At 39.5% G+C, this 25,893-nt stretch overlaps 2 protein-coding genes across 3 annotated transcripts in view; both read right to left on the bottom strand.

The window, feature by feature from the left end:
* Nucleotides 1–25,893, bottom strand: part of mpped1 (metallophosphoesterase domain containing 1) — a gene marked incomplete at both ends in the record, with an annotated part of 231,372 nt that overhangs the window by 93,559 nt on the left and 111,920 nt on the right. The window lies entirely within an intron of this gene.
* The window catches only part of scube1 (signal peptide, CUB domain, EGF-like 1), a gene marked incomplete at its 5' end in the record, with an annotated part of 128,670 nt that continues 113,391 nt past the window's right edge, over nucleotides 10,615–25,893 (bottom strand). For both annotated transcript variants that reach the window (XM_079263456.1, XM_079263457.1), the window contains 14 exons: nucleotides 10,615–11,182; nucleotides 11,299–11,378; nucleotides 11,956–12,108; nucleotides 13,243–13,440; nucleotides 13,605–13,766; nucleotides 14,789–14,956; nucleotides 16,194–16,355; nucleotides 16,434–16,637; nucleotides 16,745–16,903; nucleotides 19,411–19,527; nucleotides 20,939–21,037; nucleotides 22,722–22,841; nucleotides 22,961–23,083; nucleotides 23,259–23,375. In XM_079263456.1, the coding sequence (XP_079119582.1) occupies nucleotides 11,030–11,182; nucleotides 11,299–11,378; nucleotides 11,956–12,108; nucleotides 13,243–13,440; nucleotides 13,605–13,766; nucleotides 14,789–14,956; nucleotides 16,194–16,355; nucleotides 16,434–16,637; nucleotides 16,745–16,903; nucleotides 19,411–19,527; nucleotides 20,939–21,037; nucleotides 22,722–22,841; nucleotides 22,961–23,083; nucleotides 23,259–23,375 (2,015 nt within the window). In that variant the 3' untranslated portion in view covers nucleotides 10,615–11,029. The remainder of the gene's footprint in view (nucleotides 11,183–11,298; nucleotides 11,379–11,955; nucleotides 12,109–13,242; nucleotides 13,441–13,604; nucleotides 13,767–14,788; nucleotides 14,957–16,193; nucleotides 16,356–16,433; nucleotides 16,638–16,744; nucleotides 16,904–19,410; nucleotides 19,528–20,938; nucleotides 21,038–22,721; nucleotides 22,842–22,960; nucleotides 23,084–23,258; nucleotides 23,376–25,893) is intronic.

Genomic DNA, 25,893 nt, shown 5'->3' with positions numbered 1-25,893 from the left:
CCGAGGACAACATGAAGGAGAGTCTGAGAGGACTTTACCAGCCTCCAAACTTCCCAGTACCAATGTGATGGGATCCCACCCTGCAGCACAAAAGATCTGTTTCCAAAATCCAGCAATCTTCACGTTTACTGTGCAACACATGTCTAGTTTAGTCAGATTCCTGCAAAAGGGTCACAAGAAAAATCTAAAGTTTCATTAGAAACAAAAATAATTCTGCTTGAATTTTCTGTCAGAGTGAAACATCAAAGCATTCAAAATAATGTGCTGCGTTCAGCAAGATTGTTGAAATTTAAATAGTCCTGAACTAGGGAATAATAAGTTGTTCAATGGTGGGTAAAGCTTTAAAAACGCACCTTCACGTCATCTTTTTATGTGAGAAATCTCATGTAAATGTCAAAGATGTCAGAGATAGTGTGTAACTTTTGGTGTGACCTCGGTGGCAAAGTGTCCCCTGGGAAAGTCTTTCTACCTTACAATCCATTTTAATTCTTTTTCTTGATGTCCACTGAGCTAAACGAAGCTCATTTTCTCATGTTAAAGGAGAAAAGGTTTCTTTGAGGTCACCTGAAAACCACAAAGCAAGATTTAAGACTCATGAAAGCCGAAGACCTTCCACAACTGAACTCTAAAAAACAAACCCGTTCGCAGGTCTTTGAATGTTTCAAACAATACAAACACTGCCTGCTGTTGTGATTTGTTAAAATACAAATGAACAGAAACCAGATTTAAATCAGATTAGAATTAATTTCGGCTCAGAAGACATAAATCTCTGCTTTTTGCTGACTTGAAAACTCCTCATTTTGATCCACTGGCGGCGTGTGGGATAATCAGTCAAATCACAGCATTAGAGAACATCAACCACCTCTCTTCCTGTTTATCCGCAGGTAATTGGGATGGGATTTTGACTGGTAATGAGCTAAACAAACAGACTGCAATCTGGAGATGAAACACATGCACCCGTGACTTAACACCCTCTGAGCTGCTGGAGACACAAGCTGATGGGATTCTGCCATCTAGGGGACAAATTGGTGAGTGGATCTGAAAGTGTGAATTTTAACATCATCATTCATGGTGCCTTGCGATGTGTGTCGATGTTTTTCCATGCATTGGATTGCACGTAATTCTAATGTCATGAACACAAACAAAAGTAGCACCTGTCCCTGTGTTTACACTGTGAACAGGCTTATGCCAAATGAATGTTTGCACTTTGAAAGGCTCCAAATTTAATGATCATTTGAATTTCAGACTCTCTTTAGTGCAACGATGTAGTTCAGGATACATCCAGTGATTTTACAGTTCGCATTGCAGTAACTGGCCACTTCATTAGACATGTCTTTCCAGAACAGGGTGAAACTATGTGCCCATGACAAAATCCCCCCTTATGGGACAATAAAGTTTAATTCAATTCAAAACCTCTTTTTGCCTCCAGAACTGCCTTAATACTTAATGGTACAGATTCAACAAGCATCACACAGTTGCTGCACATGTATGATGAGAATCTCCCAGTCCCACCATATCCAAAGGCTTTCTGTTGGACTGGGATCTGGAAACTGTGTGGGCTGTTGGAGTAGATGGTAGATGGTCATGGTAGAGATGATGTGGGCTTGGTGACATGGTCCTACTGGAAGTATCCATCAAAAGATTCTACGCTGTGGTGTCAAAGCAGATGGTCAGCAACAACAGTTAAGTAGGCGGGGCTCCAAGAACGTATCGTCCACACAGCTGCACCACCACCAGGCTGAGGAGTTGATACAAGACATGATGGATCCATAGTTTTATGTTGTTTCTACTTCAATCTGACCATCTGAATGTGGCAACTGTGATTAAGCCTCCTCAGACCAGCAACGTTTTTCCACCTTTTCCAGTTTTGGTGAGTCTCTGTGAATTATAGCCAGTTAAATCCAGTTTCCAGTTCATTACTGGAACCCAGTGTGGTCTTTTGCTGCCTTTAAGGTAGAGTATGTAAGATTTTCAATATTTTCAAAATAAATTAACTAAAAAAATAACTACAATCATTAGCAGCTAGTTTTTTTAAACATGTAGGTTCCAGTCTGTCCATATTTGATGCGTTATTAAATTACAAGTTTAATGACAAAGACCCTTCTTAAATGTTTTCTGACCAGTAAAAAAAAAAAAAAAAAGTACTTTTTGTCCACCAGTAGGGGGAGTATAAGCCCATTTATTGCAGAGCGGCTCTGAGCTACAGCTCACAAGCGATTCCTGCCCTCATTGGAGCTGGCAAGGAGGAGGGGTGAGGGGTGAGTTTTGCTCATTACTGCCAACCTGTGGTCGTTTGTGGAGGTAGCAGTTTTGTTGTTTTGCTCACAACCTGGTGTTTGCCACCTAGTGGTGGAAAGAATTGCCTTGAAATCTTACATACTCTGCCTTTAAGGCTGGACTTAATGAATGCTAATCTGCACATCGTGGTTGGAACCTGTGCTTATGTGACTTCTTGTTGCCTTTCTATCATCTCTGACCAGTCTACCCAGTCTCGTTTGACATCACCAAGACATTTTTGTCCAGACAACGGCTGCTCACTGGATATTTTCTCGTTTTCAAACCATTTTCAATCGATGGTTGTGGAAAGATCCCAGCAGACCAGCAGTTTCTCAAATACTCACACTCAAATCACATTTCCTGAACCACATTCAAAGTAACTTAAATCCCTCTTCTTCCTCATTTTGATGCTCACTTTGAGCTTCACCAAGCTGTATTGACCATGTCTACACCACTTACTGTGATGACTTGCTGCCATGTGACTGGCCAGTTAGAGATCATATGTTTAAATATTTGTGTAAACATTTAACAGGTGTAACTAAAACATGTGAGAATCTGCTACTAAATCTATTCCTGTGCGCATCACATGAAATAACTTTGCCAAAAGCCAGTTTATTTTACCTTTCTGGAGTGTCAAATGCATGACGCAGTCTCCTCTTCCTCTTCCTCTCTATCTGCAGTTCCTTCCTTGAATCGTTTGACACAAAGTGTTTGGATTAATTTATCCCACTCAGTGACAGTCAGGTAGGCTGAACCTATAAAGTTAGGTCCAGAGTCCTGTTTATTCTTCAGAAACAATCATGCAAACAAAAATGGACTCATGATTAAATCATGAATTAAATCACAAGGAAGGATGAAGCAAATTACCCACAGAAATAATTTACTTTCCCTTTTGGACATGGGAGATGAATTGCTTCAAGTGGTAGCTTGGTTTTATTTTATTTTATGAGCTGAAGCGCAAAAGAAATATGGAGTGGTTTACACAAATTATTGTCTAATGGAAAATAAATGTTTGTCCTTTTTTTTTGGTATGCATAGTAATCCACCACATTAAACTGTAATAAGACCAAAGAATTGCATTTTTCTCACCAATCAGTCTATGCTCAGGCTTTATCGTTTCACATCAAGTCAACTCTCTGTAGAGCGTCTGACGGAGGGAGGCAGACAAGACAGTGATGGGAGTGTAATATCAGCATCTGGCACAGTCACATTTGCCTGCAGATGCTGCTGCTGATTGGGCGCCCAGGAAATATCATGTAGGAAATATCTGATGTGCCTGTCAAACATGATTAATGGCCAGCATCCGAGCAGTTGAGGTAATAAACAAAACCATCTGCAAACTCCCTCTTTAATAGGCGGTTGGTAATACACAGTGATTATTTTGTCCTTTTTTCACTGATGTCATAAATAATGAATTAAGTCATCTTAAAAAGAAAAGTGAGCAGAGCAGTTACAACCAGGATGTCGACTAATAAACGGCGACATGATTGATCCACATCGGTGGAAAAAGACTAGCCGTGCAGAGATGTTTCTGTTGTAGTTTGCTGATTTTAGCTTGCAGGGAAACAAGTGGACCAGATTTTTCACGTTTTTCATGTCGGGCAGGGTCATCAAATGTGGCTCAATATTTACATTCAAGCTGTCAAATGCTCCATCACCCAAATTCAGACCCAAAAGATGGAGGCAGGAATTCCATGAGCCAGTTTAATACATTCTCTAAGCTCAAAAGACACTTTTCAAAAGGATAAATCATACTTAATGCTAATTCAGAAGGAAAATATAAAGCCAAAATTCAGTCCTAGATAGCGACTATCCTTCAACTTTTAGATGCATCCTTTCTCCAATGCAGCCGAAACAAATGAACGGCTGGTTACGAGACCTCTGCAGAGCTGGATAACATGCGGATAAGGGAGCTGTGAGAGAAGGGAGGCAACAGAGAGGAAAAAGTGCTTTAGGATTGGCAACAAATGTCACAAGTGAGACGTGAGCACCAGTTCATTCTCCTCATATGATGTCCTGATCGGCTGCTCAGACGATGCTTCATTAATCCCCTTTTGTTTAGCTGGTTTTGATCCATTCACAGCGTTAACACCCATTTGTCATGGAAGCAAACTGCTGCAACTGCAGGGGGAAAATAAAAAACAGTGAAGCTGTCACATAATGTGAGAAGTGAAATGGGGAAGACAGCTGGAGAGGAAGAAAGCGGGTGAGACCAAGCTTAAGCGTTCCTGGAAAGAGATTCTTTAAAACTGACCAGAGAGGGTTTTCCAGGTGAATCCTCCATCTCTCCTCACAATGCGGAAGTGGCGATGGCGGGTGGACACCTCAGGATTGAGTGATGACTGGAGATTCATTTCCTCCCTGGACTTGTGGAAGACATACTCTGTATGTATGTAAATATCAACAGTAACTACCTGTTACACAGCAGCTGGACTGTTCATATTAACATGCAGGGGAGTTAACAGGCACATGTATAGTTACTAAAAGTCAAAAGTCATGACCAGAGCCTCAGGGTCTGGGTCTCAGTCAGTCTAGAGTCAGGAGTAAGTGTCTCTAAGCCTCAGGTGAGTTTGATTAACAATCAGGCAGGATTGGGGACTCATGGATAGGCAGCAGCAGAAACCAAACAAAAACATAGGAAAACCCACAGATCCCAACACATAAATGCATCTGGTAATCTGCACAAGTCTCCATCCTGGCTTGTTTTAAAGCAACACATTTGTCCCAACCCAGTCATCCTCAGGCACTGTTTTGCATATTTCAGCAACATACGGCATCAGTTACAGCAACAGGGTTTTGTAGTGTAGGAGCTCAGGCTGGAAACCAGTATCAGACAGGAGTGATGGTGACAGACTGTTTAGAAGAGAATAAGATGGGATGTTACAGAAATCTAGCATCCTCTTTTGTTTTAATTTTACTGAACTTCCCAGCTCTTTTGGCAAACGGGTTTGCCATGTGATAGTTCCGTCACATCGTGGGCTTATTGCTCTTGTTGCTCCATGTCTCAACCTGAAAGGTTCTTTAGGAAACAAGTAAAGAGATTACAGCCACAGAGTGTCAAAGATGGTGGTAAGTCTTTCTTATCAGACACAAGACCTGTTGAAAAGGGATGCTGTGTCTCAAAATAAAACCAATATCAGTCACATCTGAGGAATTATACGAGGTAAAGTAACAACAACAACAACAACAAAAAAAGGCTTTCTAGAAAATGACAACAGAAACGACTTGTTGGTTTTCTGCTACTGTTTATTTATTTTGTTCAGGACTGGAGTTTCATGGGCCAGACAATGGCATAACACTGTGTTACAGTTTCTCTCTTTGGGTACAACCAACTAACACAAAGTTAAAATGATTCCTCTACAAAATGGACTAAAGTACACACATACATCTTTTTTTTTTTTTTTAACTCCATCACAGGAATCTGAGCATAAAAACTGTCACTCACGCAATCACACGCTCTGCACACATTCGCTCCCATCCGCACAACATGGACACGCCCATTAACAACAGAATACATTCTCAGAGGAAAAAAGCAGTCAATTATCAATTTTAGAGCAGTTCATATCACTTTTTTTTTTTTTTTTATCCATAACACTCATATTAAACAGTGCCCATTCTCAAACAGGAAGCAGGTTATACCACAACATGTCTGCGTGGCAGCTTTGTGGAATGACCTGAAACAGTAACCAACAACATGACTATTTTTTTTTTTAAATGGCATGATAATACACTGAGAACAAGCACCGATACTTTAGACTGGGTTTACAAAGTTTCATCTCTCAGAAGGGGTAACTAGAGCCAATTCCTGTACAAATATGCCTCTTTTTTTTTTTTTTTTTTTTTTTTTGCCATTTTTCTTTTATAAAATACTTGATACCTTATTTTTTTGGATTAAAAAAGGAAGAGCAGTAAGACAAAGCTCTTTGCTATGCAGGAACATACTTGTGGTTTTCCCTGCTTCAACCCATTAACTTTAAAAATTCCACATGACCACAGACTTGTTTTCCAAAGCACCAAGCTTTTTGATTGATTTCCTACCTTCTAGCCATTGGCTTAATTTCAGTGCACTATGCAAAGCAACTTGCAGAAAAATCCATCACTTTTGTTTTTATATCCCGTGTTATGGTGTTCTTCGAACTAAAAAACAAACAGTAATTAAAATTTGGAACTCGTGGGGAATTTAGGTTGTGTGGGACTTCAAACAGCCCAGCCAGGTACGCAGCTGGGGAGTTTATACCTCAGCAAACCAGGATTTCAATAAAGAGGGAGATTATAATAATAATAAGAGGAACATTAGAGCTTGAATAACTGTGGAGGTTTTGTGTACTGTACAGAAGGTGGAGAATGAGCTGCATTAGATGGTAGTTTTCACGCTGAATGCCACATTAACGCATTCTCATGGTGCTTTTTTTTTTCCAATCATAAAATGCATTGGAACAATGTGGGGTTCAATATCTCACCCAAGGACATGTCAAAGTATGGAAGCCAGGGATGAAAACAATGAGGCTGTTTTTGGCGAAGGCAATGCTACAAACTGAACCAACAGATAATGCCCAGTTTTCAAATTAGATAATGACTCATATGAGGGTCCTGAGAGCTTACTGTTGGCAAGGACAAAGATTTTAAACTATAATAATAGTAGAAAGTCCCAGTCTAAACTCTTATCTGGTGGCTTTTGATCACTTCACATGATCCTCATCATCAAGGATGTCAGACCATGACCTTTTAGGGGCCACTGTCCTGCAGGTTTTAGATGTTTCTTTGCTTCAACACACTTTCAGCAGCCTATTGTCAAGTTCTGCACAATGACTCATTCATTTGAATCAGGAGAACATTTCAAATTCTGCAGGATGGTTGAGCTGGAAAGACTGGACTCCAAGATCCCCAATCATCATTCATCATTCTGAATCGTCACTGACAGGAGAAAAAAACTGCAATACGACTTGAGAATGGGAAGTAGTAACACTCTTTTATTTGATACGTCCAAAGGCTAGCATGCTATGTCAAGATGGATGTCGAACTTTGATGGGAAAATACTTTTCTTAATTCCAGTCCTACAAACGTCGTGCTCTAAAGCTGCAACCACACTAAGTTTTTACCAATCTGTATGACCTGTACCCTGAAATTTGATATATTTTTCTTTAGATTCTGTAAATGTCAAGCTCTGCTGATGGGTTACCTCCAAAACATGATGAAACAGAGCTGCATCACAATAGCAAAACATTTTATATTGAATATCATTGCTAATAACTGCTATTAAGATTTGACTTGTAATTTATGAACAAATATGCTTGATCATGTGTTTTAGCAAGTGCTGTACTCCACTTTTGCACCTGTGCATGCTAATTTCTTGTACGGCACGCTCTAATGCTGAATGCACCTGTGTTCATCCCAAATCATGAAATTTTCATTCTGCATGCTGAATGACATAATAATGAATTTTTTATGTATTGTACAGTCCTTGGTTGAAATAAATGGATATTTCTGCTGTTATAATATGACTCCAACAAGTCATCTGAAGACATAAATCGCTTATCATTTTGAAAATAATCTCTTTGGCACAAAGCACATCTGCAGCACTGATTCTAAGAAAGTTACATGGTTAGAAGTTACTGCCATAGACAGACTTATCATTCAAATCCGATTTTAAAAAATGGCTTCTTTAGAGGGTAGGAAATTAAAAAACAAACAAACTGCTTTGAAAAATGTTCATAAAAAAAAATCAATTTACTGAGGGCAGAATATGCAAAAATCCAGGGTTGTGATTAAACCTCTGATGAGCTCTGTCAGTCATAATGCTCGCTTATCTTCCTTGTGCCCAGCACAGGGACAAGATGCTCTTTTTCCACACCTGACACTAGTAACAGACTTGTTTTTAAAGAACCTTGAACACCAATAAGGGGTACAAATATGTATTTTGAACTTCTATTAGAGGAACTTCAAGTTACACAAATGAAGTTCACTGGTTTGTGGTTGAAACTGCTACAGACACACAGATAGGATATGCCTCTGATCCGATTACATCCCTGTCACTACATTCACCTTCAGACCAACACTCCAGCCGCACAGTACACATTTTACATTTCCAGTCACATTGTGCAGATATAGTCTATTTTTAATACATGGTATGGGATTTGATGGATGTATTAGTATCAGCGGGAATGACACAGAAATATTTAGTCAGGTTATAAAAGAAAAGCAAAGTCTACGCTGTATACTCCTATTAAATGGGAAAAAGTACATCCGGGTGAATCAAGAAACTTGTATATGCTGTTGTATGTATGTAATGCCATCATACAAGAAGCCGATACGGAGCCATTATGCTTCTTCTCTCTGGCAGCTATAAAACATGCTTTAAAGATGGAGCAGGACTGGGCAGTGAAAATGCACACTAAACTGTTGAGGTGGTGGCGAGACTGACTTATTCAAAGGTAAATCTGTTTCCTCTGTGCACCTAGATGAACATGTAGTCTTTGGTTACGGTTGACGTTACTGTAGCTGAGACTTTGGGGTTACTGTGAACTAAAAGAGAGGGCGTAATAACAGGAGACACAGCTATCTTTCTCTCTTTTCACCACCACATGTGGCACATTTCTTTTTTAAAACAACACAAGAAAAAGGTAACAAAAACAAAACTTAGATCATTTTTTCTCCCCAACAGTTCAAAATATAAAATTCAAGTGCAATTAAAGTTCCAAATATCAGTTAAATCACATACATTTCTCTCTAAAGTAACAGTTTGTTACTTGCAGGTAGTTTATCTCATCTTATTATTATATATTTTTCTATTTAAAAAAAAAAAAAAATACAATATAGACTTTATGATTTATCCCATGTAGTCTTTCCCTGTGCTCCATTTGGATAAAGCACTGACTGAGGTGGAATGGTGTAGTTGTATACAACTGAACATTTCTTTTAATCAATCTGCCATGTTAAAATATGTTTTAAGTGCACCAACTGTTTTTCATCTGTCACTCGTGCACATCAGGCCAGCGAAGAAACACAGTTTATGATACAAGCGTGTACTCTTTGAGGGCCAATTTGTCTTTTGCACATCATGCAAATGCTTGTACCTTATAGTCATAAAGCATCTGTGGCATGGGCCTTTGCAAGTTCTGATTTGTTTAGTATAAATATTACACAATAACACAACAAAGAGAGTAAAGCAGAGCAAAATCAAAGGGAAAAAGGCAGAGCAAATGGAAGGTTGAGTGCAGAGATGTTGGAAATGACTGGGATTAGAAAAAAAAAAAAAACACAGAGTAGGCTACACAGTGAGCAGGTGCAAGGTTTGACCAATACTGGTTTATTGTTACTAGCCTCATTACCTGAACAACCTTTCACACAACATTTCCTGATTTACACACTTTATCATAAAATCGATAAGTTGATTTATGCTTAACTCCTTTCTATCTGTTAAAAATCAACATGCAGCCAGTGGTTGCTAAGCTAAGTGTCACACACAGACTGGAAATGGTGGGAACCATTTAGCAACCCTCCATACAAAAGGTAAACAAGACTCACTTGTACCCCCATTATATTTTAAGTACTATTACCACATATTTGTCTGCAAGTTTTGTAGAGTATATAGATTCCTGTCATTCCAGGAAGTTTGATCAAGCTAGTTAGCTTAAGAGTCAAATTGAATGCAAATCAAAACTTCACAACAGTGTTGTAAAACTTTGGTATTTATAAATGGGAACTTTTAATGTAACAGTCCTCCATTAAAAAAAAGAAAGAAAAAAAAACACTGGGAAGTCTACAATCTTTAAACCTACCTCCACCTTCACTGTTCTGCTACAGTAACACGTTCTCTATTATAGGCAGGAAAACTGCCACCAACTGGAAGAAACTGGTAGTTTTCCTTTCCCCTGAAAGTAAGCTGATCCATCTGAACAGATTTCCTTGTGTTGAACACTATAAGGCACGGCCTAATCCGTACATTACTGAGCAAACACTTAAAAGAAACAAGGTGTCACAGAGAGATTTTGTTGGCTTACTAAAAAGCTAGCTTAGCAGTTTTCCTTGTTTCTAAACTTCTATTTTTTTTATCCAAGACTAAGACTATCACATGGGGGTCATAAATTTCTTAGTTTCATTTAAATGTCATATTTAAAATACTACTAAGTTGGCTTGTTGTTAATTCAAGAGTAAATCTGAAAGACAAAAGTGAATGAAGAAAAAACAAAGTGATGAAGTAAATCTCGAAAACTGCTAAAAAAAAAAAAAAAACCAAAAATATAACAGGCTAATCTTTAGTGTGGTGATAAGTTTTTTCGCCCAGAGTTGGTAAAATACCCAATTTCCTACATTAATAAGTAGCCATGTGCTTTAAAACCCATAGTGCATTAATTTGAAAGAGTTTAACAGTGATTTACTAAAGTCGACAACTATCTTTAAGATAAAGAAAGTGTATATAGAAATATCAATACTTGTGAGAATTTCTGCATGAACATATATCAATGTTGGCCTTCAAAAACCCATACTGGTCAAACCTTGCACATGGAAAGCTACAATCGCTCAGAGGGCTGTATAGTAAGCATGTTGAGGTTGAAGGGGTCAGAGATGTTGAAGGCATCATGTGATGAGCTTCACTGAGGACAAATACATTACATGAAGATCTTTAGCCACAGAAAGGGTAAGTCACTATATGGAGGAGAAGAAGATAAGGGCTCTGGGGTTACATTTAGGTTGCTGGATCTGGAATGACAGAGGATGATGGGCCTTTGACAGGTCAGTGTAGATACCCCGTCTATTTGTATGGTCGTAGGAACCTGGTTACTTTGGAGCGCAGCAACTTGATGAAGGAGCGAGGGAACATCTCTTTGGACTCCGCTGCTGTGTATTTGAAGTAGTTCTGGGGATGGGCGAGTACGTCAAACAGAGCTTTTATCAGGTTCTTATCCTATAAGGAGGACAATAGGACAAATTATGTTACAGCTGCATGATGGAAACATATTTCCAGAAATTTAATTTGTCTTTATGAACTCATACTAAGCAATGTAATGCATCATTTAATACCTTCAGTATCTCCTGGTGGTTTTCAGAGGCGTAAAGCCTACCATCTCGTACTATGTCCTCGATCAGCTGCTGGTAGTCCTCTACAACAAGACAAGGTGTATTAAGATAAACTGATGCCATAAAAATGGCATAAAAACTATGTCAAAATGTTGAAGCAGTGTGAAAAACGAAGCACAACCCATGGATTCAATGCCCTGCAGAACTAAATATACTGTAAAGCAATAAGATAAAACAATATTATCAGTGTCATATAGTTCTCCTTTTAGAGACGTCCTAGCAGCCCTTCCAAATAACACAAACTGATTTAGTCTTTTTCTACTTTGACTGTCATGAACATTAGTATTTAACATTTTAACTGAGGCCTGCAAAGTCTCAGAAGAAGCTCTTGGGGTTTTACGGTTTCTCTGAGCACTGCATGGTGATCTTGGGATAGGCCGTTGGGGCATCCATTCCTGGAAAGTTTGCCATTTGTAAATAAACTGTCTCCCTGTAGACAAAGTCCACATTGTCTGGAAATGACCGTATAACCCTTCCCGAATTAATGAACAGCGAAGTGCCAAAGTTTGTCCTTCCTTGTGACTACACAATCACTTATGTCACACTTCTGCAATGAACTGGAGTCTCTGGAGTGTTTGAACTGTACTGAAGAAGACTCACCATCATAGGTAACGTAAGGAACTTGGAATCCTTTGCCACTGTTGCCCTCATTGGATTTGAATTGGATCCAAAGCTTGCGAGAGCGAGAGGTGAAAGCAATGGGTCGCTCATAAGTCTGACAAGTCTCGTAGGTTGTAATGGAGGTGGGCAGAGCTGAGGGAACAGCACAAAATGTCATGATCATCCAAGTCTTTGTCTTATTCCTGGATTCTGTAAAAGTTCAAAGCTTCAGAAACAACAGATAAGTTAGTCATGATTACAAATAAATTTGTCAAAGGAATAGGTTGAAGCAAGATATGGTCCGTGGCTGAAATAACATTCACTTCTGCATGCAAACTGGATTTCTGCATAAGTCACGTGTAGATGTTAGCTGGAGAACCAGGCCATAATATCTCACTAAAGTACAGCAGTGGAATCAAACTTATAATCTACAGAGGTGCAGTAAAGCCTGGTACGCTTGCACTTTTTAAATGTGCAAGATTTCTGTCTTTGCCTTGATTCAGTTTGCTTGTTGACTGGCTGGAAAAAACAGTCTTAGGGCTACTTTGAGCTTTGAAAACTGCTTAATGAATCCCTCAACAAAAACTGAGCCAGTGATTAGTAGCTAAATGAAAATAAGCTTCCAGCTTTCTATGAGGTAGGTTATGTCATCAGTGAATATGCTTCATTTATAGTATTACTAGGGCTGGGAGTCAAAAACCAGTTCCATGTAGGAACGAACATGAAAATGCCCAGCACTCAGTGCCAATTGAAAATAAGAGTTTTAATCCTTAGTACTTCCTGAATGAGATAATTGAAGAACCATGGAAGTACCCTCACTTTGCTAGTACAGGGTACCTTTATGACAGTGCCATTTAGATCATTAGATGTCGGCTCATTCTACACAGGAGGAGACCTCTCTCTGCAAACTGGAAGCCAATGGGGTGATGGTTTATGATGGCAAACACGACTCATGGTTGTGTATTTGTGAAGTGAAGTGGCGCTATACAAATAAAGTTGAATTGAATTGAATTTTATGCAAAGGTTTAGAAGCTCTGCAAATAAAGTTCCATCTCACCTCCCCTCATACTGCTAAATGAGAATTTTGAGGCTTCTTAAAGGAAATACTTGCAAATGACATCTGCCCTAATTTGGACTTTTCCATTTCATTAGGGGCTGTACGTGGACATGTTGCTGCTGACATTCCTCTATTAGTGTTTTAATCAAAAGTGAACTAAAGTCATACTCCTTCAAAGTAAAGTGCATGAGCCACCGTAGGACTTTTTTCAAATTCTTGTCTTTGTTTACCACTCTTTCTCATGACCAGCACATCTCCACATTCGTCTTCGATCGGGAGGAAGATCTCGGGAACCACAATGAGGATCCGCCTTTTGTGTGGTGGGTTTATAGTCCAGACACAATCCACATTGGAAGGGTAATCTCCAGGGTAGTTAGGAGACTCTATGTAGCCAGTATACTCTCCCAGTTCACCTCCACACTGCTGGTCTGAAGATGATACAACAGCATCATAGGTCTTCTTAGAATTTTAAATAACAATTTCACAGCCTCTGAGCTTCAGGCATACTCTCTAAGTCATTAGCCACTTTGGATAAGCATTTTGGATACATAATTTGTGAGGAAATTAATCAGAAAATTAAAAGCAAGATTACTTTTGCAGTGGGAAACATTGGTGGCACCATCAAAGTCGGTTGTGGTGTTCCCTGGGCAGGTGATGCAGTAGTTCTGCCCAAACTCAGACTGGTAGGTACCTGCTGGGCAGCGGATACAGCGGTGGGTGGTGGAGTTGTAGTAGTGTCCAGGAGCACAGTGCACTAAGAAAAAGGACAAGACATACACAGTAAAACTGAATGAAGAAAAAACATTTTTTTCATCATTTGATGAATTTCAAATAAAGAGATACATTCCTCTCATCCCCATCAGGCATTATAGATACAGTTAAAGTAGATTTGACGTATATAAATCAAATATTAGAAAATATATGATTTACAAACTTCTATTTAGAGCGCAAGAAAATTTAAATCACCACTTCCTCATTGAATCAAAGATTATGAACGAATAGCTTTGATATGTTTCCAACATAAAAGTCCAGTTAGTTTCTGTCTCTTTGTTTCACTTCATCCATTTTCTTAACTGCTTGTTCCAGTTAGGAGGGGCAGAAGGGAAGCTGGAGCCTATCCCAGTAATCATTTGGTAAGAGGCAGGGGATACTCTGGACAGAGCACCAGCCCATTCGCAGGACCTAAACATGATGTACTGAACCTTTAAAATATTAAATAAGTTTCTCAAACATGCATCATCTGTGTGAAAATGGGAGTACAGGAGAGCTTAATAATCTAATATGATTTTTTTTTTTTTTTTTTTTTTAACCATTACAGTTAAGGCCACAAAAAATGGTGCAGAACTGAATCATTTTTTAATTTAAAGCTAAGATTTATTCTGGCTGGCATACAAACATACTGACTGGTTGTTTCCATGCTTCTGATTGGAATAAAACGATGGCATGACAACGCTTTCTGTAGCGCTGTTCTGCTAACACAGTAAAAAGAAAACTAAACAGTTAGAAATAAAAGATAAATGAATAGATGTGCCTGCTAATAAAAATGCCACAGTGATGATGTAGTGGTGAACTTTGTCACCTGATGATGATGATTCCTTCATTTCAAACAGTAGTTTAAATGATGACACAAATATACATATAAAACAACACAGCAAACATAACTAAAAGGTCTCACACACACACACACACACACACGTCACACCACATTAAACTGCATAAACAGACAAAACGTGACGAGAAATCTGAAAGGCATTACACACAGCCACAGAGCCTAACCTTTAGCCTCACAGTCCCTGAAGGAGACAGATCCTTCATACTTGGTCATGAGGCCTCCTCCACATGGGAAGCAAAGAACCCGACCTGGTTCTGGCTGATAGGAACCCAGAGAACATGGCTGGCATGGGCGGAACCCATCAGCAGAAAAATGACCTGCAGGACACTGACCTGTGGAGCAGAGAATGTACTCGTCTTTATTCCCATCTTCAGTCTCCGTTCTGTTTATGTTTAACTGACAACACAGTAATGGCTTCCGTAGCAGCAAGAATCCTAAAGCAAACCTCTTGTTTCCTTGTTGACTTACATGTTTTTCCTGTGGCTACATGACTTTATGCAGTTGCTTCTACTTCTACAGTCAGTTAAGGCAAGCCTTTTAGATTAAACAGTGATTTCAAGAGAGTAAATATGTTGCAAATACTTCAAAAAAAAAAAAAACCATACATGTGATTTTAAATACCATAAAATCAGTGACCAGGGCATGGATGACTTGTAACATTAACTCAGTTTTTGTTTCAAGACAGTCCCCAGTTATTTCAGCAGGACAATGCCAGACATCGACTGCTCTGCCTTCAATCCATATCTGTTTTTCAGATGAAGGTGAGAAACAGAGGACAGGTTTTTAAGAAGCTGAAATACTGGATACGGGAAGAATCTAAACATATTCCTCATGCAAAACTGCAACAATTAGTTTTATCAAATGCCAAACGATTAATGATTCTTTTTGTATTTTTAGCATTTATCACTGCTATTGGTCAAAGTGATTGTGATGTAGTCCTCTGCTTCCTGGTATCCATTAGGAGCCAGAAGATAAGTACCAGATTTTGTAAAACAGCAAAATTTTCTACAATAAAGTGACACAAAAGGTCTCTAAAAGTGTAGGTATTAAATATGATACATTTGGCTTCATAGCAGGGGTGTCCAGTTGCGGTCCTTGAGGGCCACAATCCTGCAGGTTTTCAATGTATCAAACACACCTGACTCAAATGAATAAGTCATTGTGCTGAAGTTCATAGGCTGTTAGATCCATTTATTTTGAGTCTGATGTGTTGAAGCAGGGATACACTGAAAACCTACCGGACAGCAGCCCCTGAGGACCGACTTTGGACCCCCCTGCTTTGTAGGCTCAAAATGAATGTCACAACATAAAATGCATGCCCAGCCTTGTGTGTTGCTTGGTTGCCCTTTTGCACTTGTGTCTGTTAAAATAGTTCAAACATGTTAAAAAGTGAACAATTTTTACGTTTTTGTTGCTTTTTTATAAAAACTTTTGTGGAGTTTATGTTTATAAGGTGATTCTTTAGTTATAAATGTTCATGTTTTTGTGTAAATCTTATGCAAATATCTTGACTCTAAGAAGACCAGCTGATTTTGGGAAGATGGAAATAATGATGGGATGGTCAGTTACCTCCACACTGAGACACATTCTTGGCACCAGCGATGCCCTGTCCATCAGTGCTGGGACATGGCTCGCAGGACAATTGACCCACTGTGTCTTGGTATGTTCCAGGAGGACACGGGACACACTGCTCCTGCTCCCCGCTGTAAAACGTCCCCACACCACAGCTCACTAAGGAAAAAAATACACAGTTAAGTGGTTTCTGACAGGGAAGCAACATCTAGGTAACTCATTAAACTCCAGACTGACCGCACTTTCCATCTCGCAGCACTTGTCCCGTGCTGCAGGTCTCAGCTCCTTCTGGATTTCTGGATGGTTTCTGGGCCACTTCATATTCTGTTCCAGAAAACTGGATGTAGAACTGCTGTTTGTTGATAGACTTCCTGAGTGTTCGCATAGCATTCTGCAGCTTCTGCTTCATCCTCTCCCGCACGCAGTCAAGGTTGCAGGAGTCTGAGGCAAACATCATCACACACTTTGGTAACCTCTTGTACATCTGAATCGTCTGTCTACTATATCATTCATTCCAAGTGGGGATAAGACATGATAGACCACCACACCTGAGGCTTCCTCCTCCTTCATCTCCATCTCAAACTCGGCAGTGATGTGGGAAACTTCTTTTGTAGGAGATTTGCGTCCTCTGCGGCGCTTCTTTGATGAATCACACTTGAGATTGACAAAAGTGACTTGACAGTCATCTGTGCAGGGGAACTGGCCTCCTTTGAGATGGAGAAAAAGAACTTAAAGTAAAATTTAGGTAAATTACCTGTAAAGCATCTTTTAAAACTTTGATTATTAAGTACTTTGGAAGAAACAAGTAAAACTTTCAATAAGGGTTAAAAGAAAAGGTGAAAATGACTTTACAAAAATAATGAAAGACAAAAAAAACAACAACACAAGGTCGAGTCCTGAACAGGTCAGTCACTCACACTGAAAACAGATAATTGCTCCTCAGCTGTGATTTAAAGCGTCTGAAAATGAATATGGATTCTGGAGAGCAAGTGCACAGTCCACTTGCATTCTCAGCAAATAAATCCGAATCAGAGCAATAAAGTGGTCAAGCAGAAGTTCAAGGAGTTCAAATTTTACTGATCTAGCTTGGAGCTTAATTGCTTCTGGCTTTGCTTTGCTTTTTACTGTATGAAGGAGAAGTCGGAACTAAAAGCGTTGTGATATATAAACTGGGATGATGGGACAGGAATATCAAACCTTTGGAAATGCTGCAGAATTTTGTGCAACCCTTAAATCCCTAAAAAATATCATGAGGAAAAAAAAAGCATGTAATCACATTGCGATTGGCTTTTTTTTTTTTTTTAAAACAATTCACAGGTCTGAACATGCAAATGAGTGAGCGTTTTCCAGGCTTTATGAGCTTATGCACCTAAATGACACAAAAAAAGGCCTCAATAAGACAATGATCAGTGGAAACATTGGAAGAATTTTAAAACTCTTTTCAGGATAAAATCAAACACTGATTTCTAACCCAACTGTGTCTTAAAGTTGGAGCAAGTACAGCAAAATAAGAAGGCCAAAACAGGGAAACAGGACAAAGCATCTGGACAGAAACTTTAAAATACACTTAAGAAAGAAGCCATTGTTTTATATTGATCAGTGACAACAACAGGATATACAGAATCAAAAGCAGGCAAATCTGAGGAAAATAAAATGAAAATTTCACTACAAAATAAGTGCAAAAAAAATATCATTACCCCAGAAAAAGCAAATAAATAATAAAATAGTCAAGTATGTAAAGGTGCATTCACATCAGGATAGTCAGCTAGACTCGGTCCATCGGGGACTCGGCTCAATTGTAGGGGGGTGTACCCATTCAGACAGAGATTACATTCACACTGCACTTTGGTCAAACAAGTCAAACCTTTATAATATATCCCCATTCCCATGAAGTGTGGCGCTACACTAGTATGTAGCAAAAGAGAAGACCAGACCTGTGTATAGAAGAAAACGGTTTCCTTCACTTGAAAATTAAGGTGAAACTATCGCTGTTTTGGTTTTTTTTTTACTTTGTCTTATGCAAGTACACTGCAGAAATACACTGCAACAATGGACACAGTATGAACAACAGACGAGGCAGAGGATTTTTAACGCCATCGCTATGTATTTACCCACAATGCAATAAGACACCAAATGCAGAAAGTTATTTTTTTTTGTAGTTCACATCCGGTATTTGGTCTAAGCAGCAACCGCCGGTGGTTAAAAGTGAAGCCTATGTGGAAGTGTGTAAAACTGCAGTTCCCCCTTCACCCACTAGGGGCTGCAAAGCAGAGCAAATCCACATGGAGTCCCATGTTAAAAAGACCAACTTCACAGCAGAAATAAACATGTTTAGACCCTGGTTCAAAAATCCATTTTCAGTTTAATAGGTCAGGTTTACCTTCATGACAACTGTGGGGGGAGTGAATTTTTTTCTAACTCGCCCATTTAAGAGTAATTTAATCTCAAAATTTGGCATATTTAGGGGTGTGTCCTTTTGACTGACAGGTACCCAATCTCCCGCTTTAAGTAAGAAGAACGTAGAACAATTGCGGTTTTTAGACGGTTAACAACCTGACTTAGCTTTAGCCTCCATTAGCTAGTTACCTCCTGTTCTCTCCTGTTATCTCCGGGTTAGCTCGGTTAGCTCGGTTAGCTCTTAGCTACAGGCAGCTCGGAGTTTGCTCGATGTCAATCATCCACCGCAACGTTCACAGCCCCCCTCTCAGCTCCCCTCTCAGCTCCACCTCTTTGCCCATGTTTGTATTTTCTGGGCAATACAACACACATGCTTCTGTCAAGATTGTGATGGCAGGAACCGCCCACCGAGCTTCAATTTAGCTCTTTAGAAACCTATGGGTGACGTCACTGAGGCTCTGTCCATCTTTTTATATACAGTCTATGGTCTGGTCCACTTGAAACAGACCGAGACCTGCGTTTATACGCAGACCGGTTCCACTTCTTTGATCCGAATTCATTCAGCACATTCACATTTCCCCAAATGAAGTGGACTTTTTGAGCAAACGGACTCTGATTCAAATCAAAAGGCTGATGTGAATGTGCCAACAGCTGCTCAAAGTCCTCCAGTCATTTAGCAGACACTAAGTTAAAGTGATGTCAATGAAATTATGCAATAAACGTCTTTAATGACAGAATTTCACGTAGAAATTGAAACATTGTAGGATTATGTAGAATATGACAAGAAAAGTTGCTGATGCAGGACTCTGTTTTTTACCTTGAGCATTATGTTTTGATGCATCTCTGTGTTTCTCCTTGTTGCGGGGCTTCAGGTGACACTTGGCGTCTTTGATCTTAAATTTGGCCTTCTGCTTGATGGGTGGCGCCACCGTATCTTTATTCAAACAAATCAGAGAAAAACAGAAAGTGGTTATACATGACGCTGTGGTGAAAGTTGTGGTGAAGTTCTGTCAAAGGATAAAAAGTTTTTGTTTTTATTTTTTACATTTTTCAATAAATTATTAAGAGGTTGATCTTTTTCTTTCAATCCTCTCATGTGATTTGTTGCTTTATTTCAACCAGATATACAGAAATGAAGGATGGTATTTCAACATAAGGGATATACTTTATTGATTTTGTGAATTGGTTTTCAATTTCAGCTGTGAGGCATCAAGAAATGAACTTCAGATAATTTTGCTTATGGAACAAAAGAAGACTGGAGATAATAAAGACAGGTCCATCCATCCATCCATCTTCTGCCGCTTATCCGGGGTCGGGTCGCGGGGGCAGCAGCCTAAGCAGGGAAGCCCAGACTTCCCTCTCCCCAGCCACATTTGCCAACTCTGCGGGGGGGATCCCGAGGCGTTCCCAGGCCAGCCGAGCGATGTAATCCCTCCAGCGTGTCCTGGGTCTTCCCCGGGGTCTCCTCCCAGAGGGACGTGCCTGGAACACCTCACCAGGGAGGCGTCCAGGAGGCATCCTGACCAGATGCCCGAGCCACCTCAACTGGTTCCTCTCGATGCGAAGGAGCAGCGGCTCTACTCTGAGCCCCTCCCGGATGACTGAGCTCCTCACCCTATCTCTAAGGGAGAGCCCGGCCACCCTGCGGAGGAAACTCATTTCAGCCGCCTGTATACGAGATCTCGTTCTTTCGGTCACGACCCACAGCTCATGACCATAGGTGAGGGTAGGAACGTAGATCAACTGATAAATCGAGAGCTTCGCCTTCTGGCTCAGCTCCTTCTTCACCACGACAGACCGGCGCAGAGCCCGCATTACTGCAGACGCCGCACCGATCCGTCTGTCGATCTCACGCTCCATCCTTCCCTCACTCGTGAACAAGACCCCGAGATATTTAAACTCCTCCACTTGAGGCAGGACCTCACTCACTAAAGACAGGTGAATTATTGAAAGTGGTTCAGACAGAACAATACGAATCTCAAATGTTCCTTCACCAACCTGCTCAGAAGGTACCGTAAATCTGGTCCATTGTATGTAGAAATGCCAGGTTTGAGAGGAGACTGCTGGTGGCCATTTCTAATCAGTAAGTTTTAGCCAATCAGCATATAGCTAATGCAGCCCTGAGGGCTATGTTCAAATTTACTGTCAGGTTTTTGAGAACTGTATATTTATCCATGTGCACACTAACCATCTGTGGACATAGAGCGACACAGATGTCTATCCCTACAGCTTTAACCAACTGAATTGGGTAAATAGGGAGTTGGCTATTCAAAATGCAAGTTGCAGGAAATGTTTTGCACTCATCATAGGAGTTGTTGCATGCTACATATTGTAGTTTACTGTACCAGCACAAGTAGGTAAACCAGAGGTGGCATTCCTCTTCTGAGGGGCTTTACTGTGCTGGACGGGTACTCCGCAACTCAGTGTGTAGCTGTTCTCTGAGTCTGCAAGAAAACAGCACGCATGTAAGAACAAGGTGAGGGAAAAAAGACATCAGAAATGATTTTCACGGGAGTTTAGGGAAGCTTTTAATGTCAAACAGGGGTGATAATGTAAGCCTCTGCACAGCTGTAGGAGTTGAAGAGAGTTTTAAAGATGTTTGATGGTGTTATCATTCCGAAACAAGCCAAGAGAAATATCTGCTTCCATGTGACTTAAGACCCTGATTGCAACATTAAAGCCAAAGTGAAAGAATTATGAGTCTTCTCTTTCTCCCTTGATGCACATGCACATGCAAAGATGCATTTCAAGTAAGAAAAGAGGGATAAAGTCTTTGGAAATTATAAAAGTGAGGCAATTAAATAAGTGCCAAGGTTACATCCAGCCACAGGAATTTACATGGCTCCCACTCCCTAAAATTAAAAAGTACTCCAAAAAGAAAGAAAAACAAATATTTCACTCATTCTCCAGAGCTATCTATCATTCTCACACAATGGCTGCCAAGTCAAACTAAGTGAAGGTCGAGCTAAGGAAAAAACTGCATGATCAAAGAATGTGATCAATCTACAGATGCCTGTTAAGTACTATCACAGGAGAGGCTGGGGTGCTGGCCAAAAGAGTGTGATGGGTGTAGCCAAGAAAACCTTGGAGAGTGAAAAACACATCATTCTGTGCAGAGAAAACCCCTGAGGAGTCCATAAATACAGCGATAAATAGTACAAACAGCTTCATTAAGTGGAAATGAGAATGATAGGGAAGATGCAATGTTTAGCTTTGACCACCAGAGGGCAGCCACTTGCACAATATGGAAACTTCAGTATTGTATTGGTCCTGTTAGAAATTTCCCTAAAAGCTTATTTTGAATATATTATGTTGCCTTTTTTTAGAGGTTATGTAGGAATTGGCTTCAAATGATGTGTATGTTGATTCGTGTATGTAAAGTGCCCTGTGACAACATTGTTGTGAAGTGGCACGATACAAATAAAGCTGAATTGAATTGAATTGAATATTTTTATTCATTTATTTTTCGATGTATAAACAACCAAGAGCTCATGTGCTCAGCTAATCCAAAGAAAACAATACAAATATCTAACATACATAGCTGAAAATGAACTAAATTAATGTCTCTCTGTCCAATCATAAACTGAATATTTTGGGTTTGTCAGCTTTATACTGGTCAAAAGACAACTTAAAAATACCACCTCCGACACTTGGAACTACTATATCCACTAGGCATTTACTACATAAAGAATGACCTGACTCCCTAAATTATTTTAGATAATCAGTTAGGAATAAAAGTCAAAATAAAAAATTAAAAAAAATCTTTTCCTTTATCTATGCAATCTGCTCTTTGATTTAGTCAATGAAATGTTTAGAAAACAGGGGGCGTGATGGTTAGGTTTAGGTCAAGGGTGTCAAACTCCAGTCCTGGAGGGATGGTATCCGGCAGGTTTTTGTTGTTTCCCTTTCCCAACACAGCTGATTCAAATCAAATAGATCCAGCAGCTTCTTGTCAACCAATTTTTTGAGTTTCAGTCAGGTGGGTCGGAGCATGGAGACAACAAAAACCTGCAGGATAGCCCTCCAGGACTGGAGGTTGACAGCTGTGGTTTAGATGCAGCCTCCTGGGACGTCTGTGAGTTTTAATATCATGAGAAGTGATGGAAACATGGGTGTGTTTGTGTGTACCTGCGAGAAAAAGAGCATTGGAGGGGCACGAAAGCGAGCAGACCTCTGCCCCTCCGCTCTTGGTGCAGGTCAGTTGGGCTCGAGGTGCCGGCTTTCCATTGGGAAGACACTTGTCTGCCTCTGAGGATCACACACATATATTACACCTGCACTAATGCCTGCTCCAAAGAGTCCACCACGCCACACACTGACCGAGTCAAATGCCAGCAAACCTGCAGGCACACAAAGCTGTTACTTACCGATGCAATCTTTCTTGTTCCAGTGGAGTTTCTGTCCTGGTGGACACACACACTCATAGCTACCCTGCGTGTTTATGCAGCCATGCTCGCAGCTCCCATTGTTGATGCTGCACTCGTCAATATCTAACAACACAGAAACCATACAGCATCTGAGCATCGACTGTTTTCATTTTCTTAATGGCAGTGAGAAGTTATACAGTCCACCATACAGAAACGCTTCCTCATGAGCAAACGGATGGATCAGGCATCCAGTTCCAAGCCGGTGAGCTGTAAGCTGTATGTAGATCCCAACACTAACCTCCACAGTGAGTGAGGCCATAGAGGATGTATCCTTTGTTGCAGATGCACTCATAGCTGCCTGAGTAGTTGATGCAGGTGTGGTCACAAGCTCTCTCAAAAGAGCACTCATTTATATCTGAGGAAGACCAAAGAGATACAACATGGGTGAGGAACACTGAATCATCTCTACTGATCACGAAAACTGAATTAAAAATGCCTTTCACTAGGATCCCCCTCGCCACCTTATTTACTACTATGTTTAACTGTTAAAGGCAGAGCGGCAACATATCGCATGATGTCTTCATAGTTCATATTATCACTGAGAGTGTTAAAAGGAAATTCCTTCAACTATTGGAAAACAACATCCATCATCCCTTTTTAAAATGTAACCAACATGTAAATAAATGTCAGAATATTCCTTTGTTTCACTTTATTTTTTACTCTTAAAAAAAAAAAAAAAAAAAAACCTGAAAAAACGGACCATGTTTGTTTTGTATTACGGTACTGTGAAGTAACTTTCTTTGACAGGAGATGCAGACATCAGCTGCTGATGTTTCTGTAACAGTTCAGGAGACTGACCCGAATATGTTTGGATTCTTGTTTAGCTTCTTTTGGTATGGAGAATATAATAATGTAACAACACAGGGTGTCTGTTATGCTTGAATTAAACATGTAATGATACAGTAATGATGTTAATACAAAATTTCTCCATGTACCCATAGCAACAATAAAGACTCATCCAATACATGTATCATTATTATTGTTATTAATATTATTATTATTATTATTATTATTATTATTATTATTATTAACATTAATATTAATATTAATATTAATATTATTATTATGTAATAACCCAGTATTGTAAGCCCTCAGTTCTGTAAGAGTTGATGTGTTCGATAAAATGTCATTTAAAGCAGCCTGCAATAACTGGAGAGCAACTAAAAGAGCAAGTTACAACTAATTACAAACATTAACAAAAAAGTACCAGGATTGAGTATAAAAAAGCATCTTGAAGTGGCAGTCTGTCAAAGTAAAGACAGACAAGTTGAGCAATGTGCAAAAGAAATGTGTCCATGAACTGTAGAGCAATAACAAAATAATTTCCTTTGACATTAAACTGAAAAGTCTGAATATTCCTACATCCATTGTGCACAATATCAATAAAAGATTCAGAGGATCTGTAAGGCTAAAATATCATCAACATTGAAGTACAAATCTTCCGGGAGGAGGACAATCACTTAACTCAGTGAGCCCGATCAGATTTACACACTAATGTAAACACTTAAAAATGTGTAAAAAGTTCAGAAACATAAAATAAATTATGTTATCATGTCGTGTTCAGTTCTGAATTATTTAAACATTAATACAGCTGAGGAATAGTTCAATAGGTGTCTCTTTCAGGTTGGATGGATGTAAACATCAGTTTTATAGGTGACTTAAACATGATGGAGATTTTTATGGCTCATTTACTGACATACAAACACACACAGGCGTTGTCTTGGAAACTAAAGAGACTGGCTCTTTAATCAAGTGTTTCACGTTCAAAAACCTTAAAAAATAACCATGTTAAGTAAAAGTAAAATAAAATGTGCATTTATTCAACAACTGAAATAAAAAACTAACTTTTCACAATATAAATATTAGTGTATGTGTGTGTATGTCTGCCAGTGTGTGTGTGTGTGTTTATGTATGCTTGTCTAGAACCAAACATTATTAATCTAGTAGGAATGGAGGGCAGCTTTCAAGGCTCACCTGGTTTATTTCAGGCTGTTCCACAGAGCTTTACAGGAGCTAAAAATACAGCATGTTATAATGGAGTTTGTAACGCAGAGGAAGTTGTTAAAGGCCTGAATGTTGGCTCGGTAAATAGTCCAGGCAAATGTCCATGTGAGGACTTTGGAAAACCTTGCTTGTGTGGTTGGAGCTAGCCCTCAGGCAAAGTTTACATAAACTGAGGGGAGCGTTCACAAACACACAAATACATATAAACAAACAAGCATATATATTATTTATATATATACATATATATATATATGCACATATATGTATGTGTATATGTATACATATAGATATTTTTTTATTATAACTAGGAATTTACTTGCAGGAATTACTTATTAGGCTGTGGCAAATAGCTCGATGCTAAATCTAACTGGTTGGGTTTTTGAGCCAGTTCTGGTACATGCTTCAGCTCTGGCATGTGGTGCAAAACCAGAAGCTGTTTTCTCTGGAAAGACTCACAGCCAGAGAAATGCAGGAGGCCAAACAGGACATATATGGCAACCATTGACAGCCATGGTAAAAGTGTTTTTGTAATGGTGATGCAAAGTGACACAGACGCTGCGATGTGGCTGATAACACTTAACACATCCTTAAAGCTCCGAATGAGGCACAGTTAATCCGACACGTGCAGAAATAAACACACGCACAATGTTTCCCCGCTGGTGGTTTCAGGCTGAGGACAGAAGAACCGGAAGGTTTTGTTGTTGATAAAAATCATTTCGTTTGATCTTCCGGCTCACCTGCTGTGACTTGTAACCAGGAATCTGACTTTAATCATGCAAACATTATACAATACACACCCCGCTGAAACACATTACAGCAACGGTTATTTTGCTGCAAAAAGCAAACAATGCAGAGATTTACAATCTCAC

Source organism: Telmatherina bonti (assembly GCF_933228915.1).
Source record: "Telmatherina bonti genome assembly, chromosome: 23".
Taxonomy (NCBI): Eukaryota; Metazoa; Chordata; class Actinopteri; order Atheriniformes; family Telmatherinidae; genus Telmatherina; species Telmatherina bonti.
The sequence above is the reverse complement of the archived record's forward strand: the minus strand, read 5'-3'. Positions and strand labels throughout refer to the sequence as shown.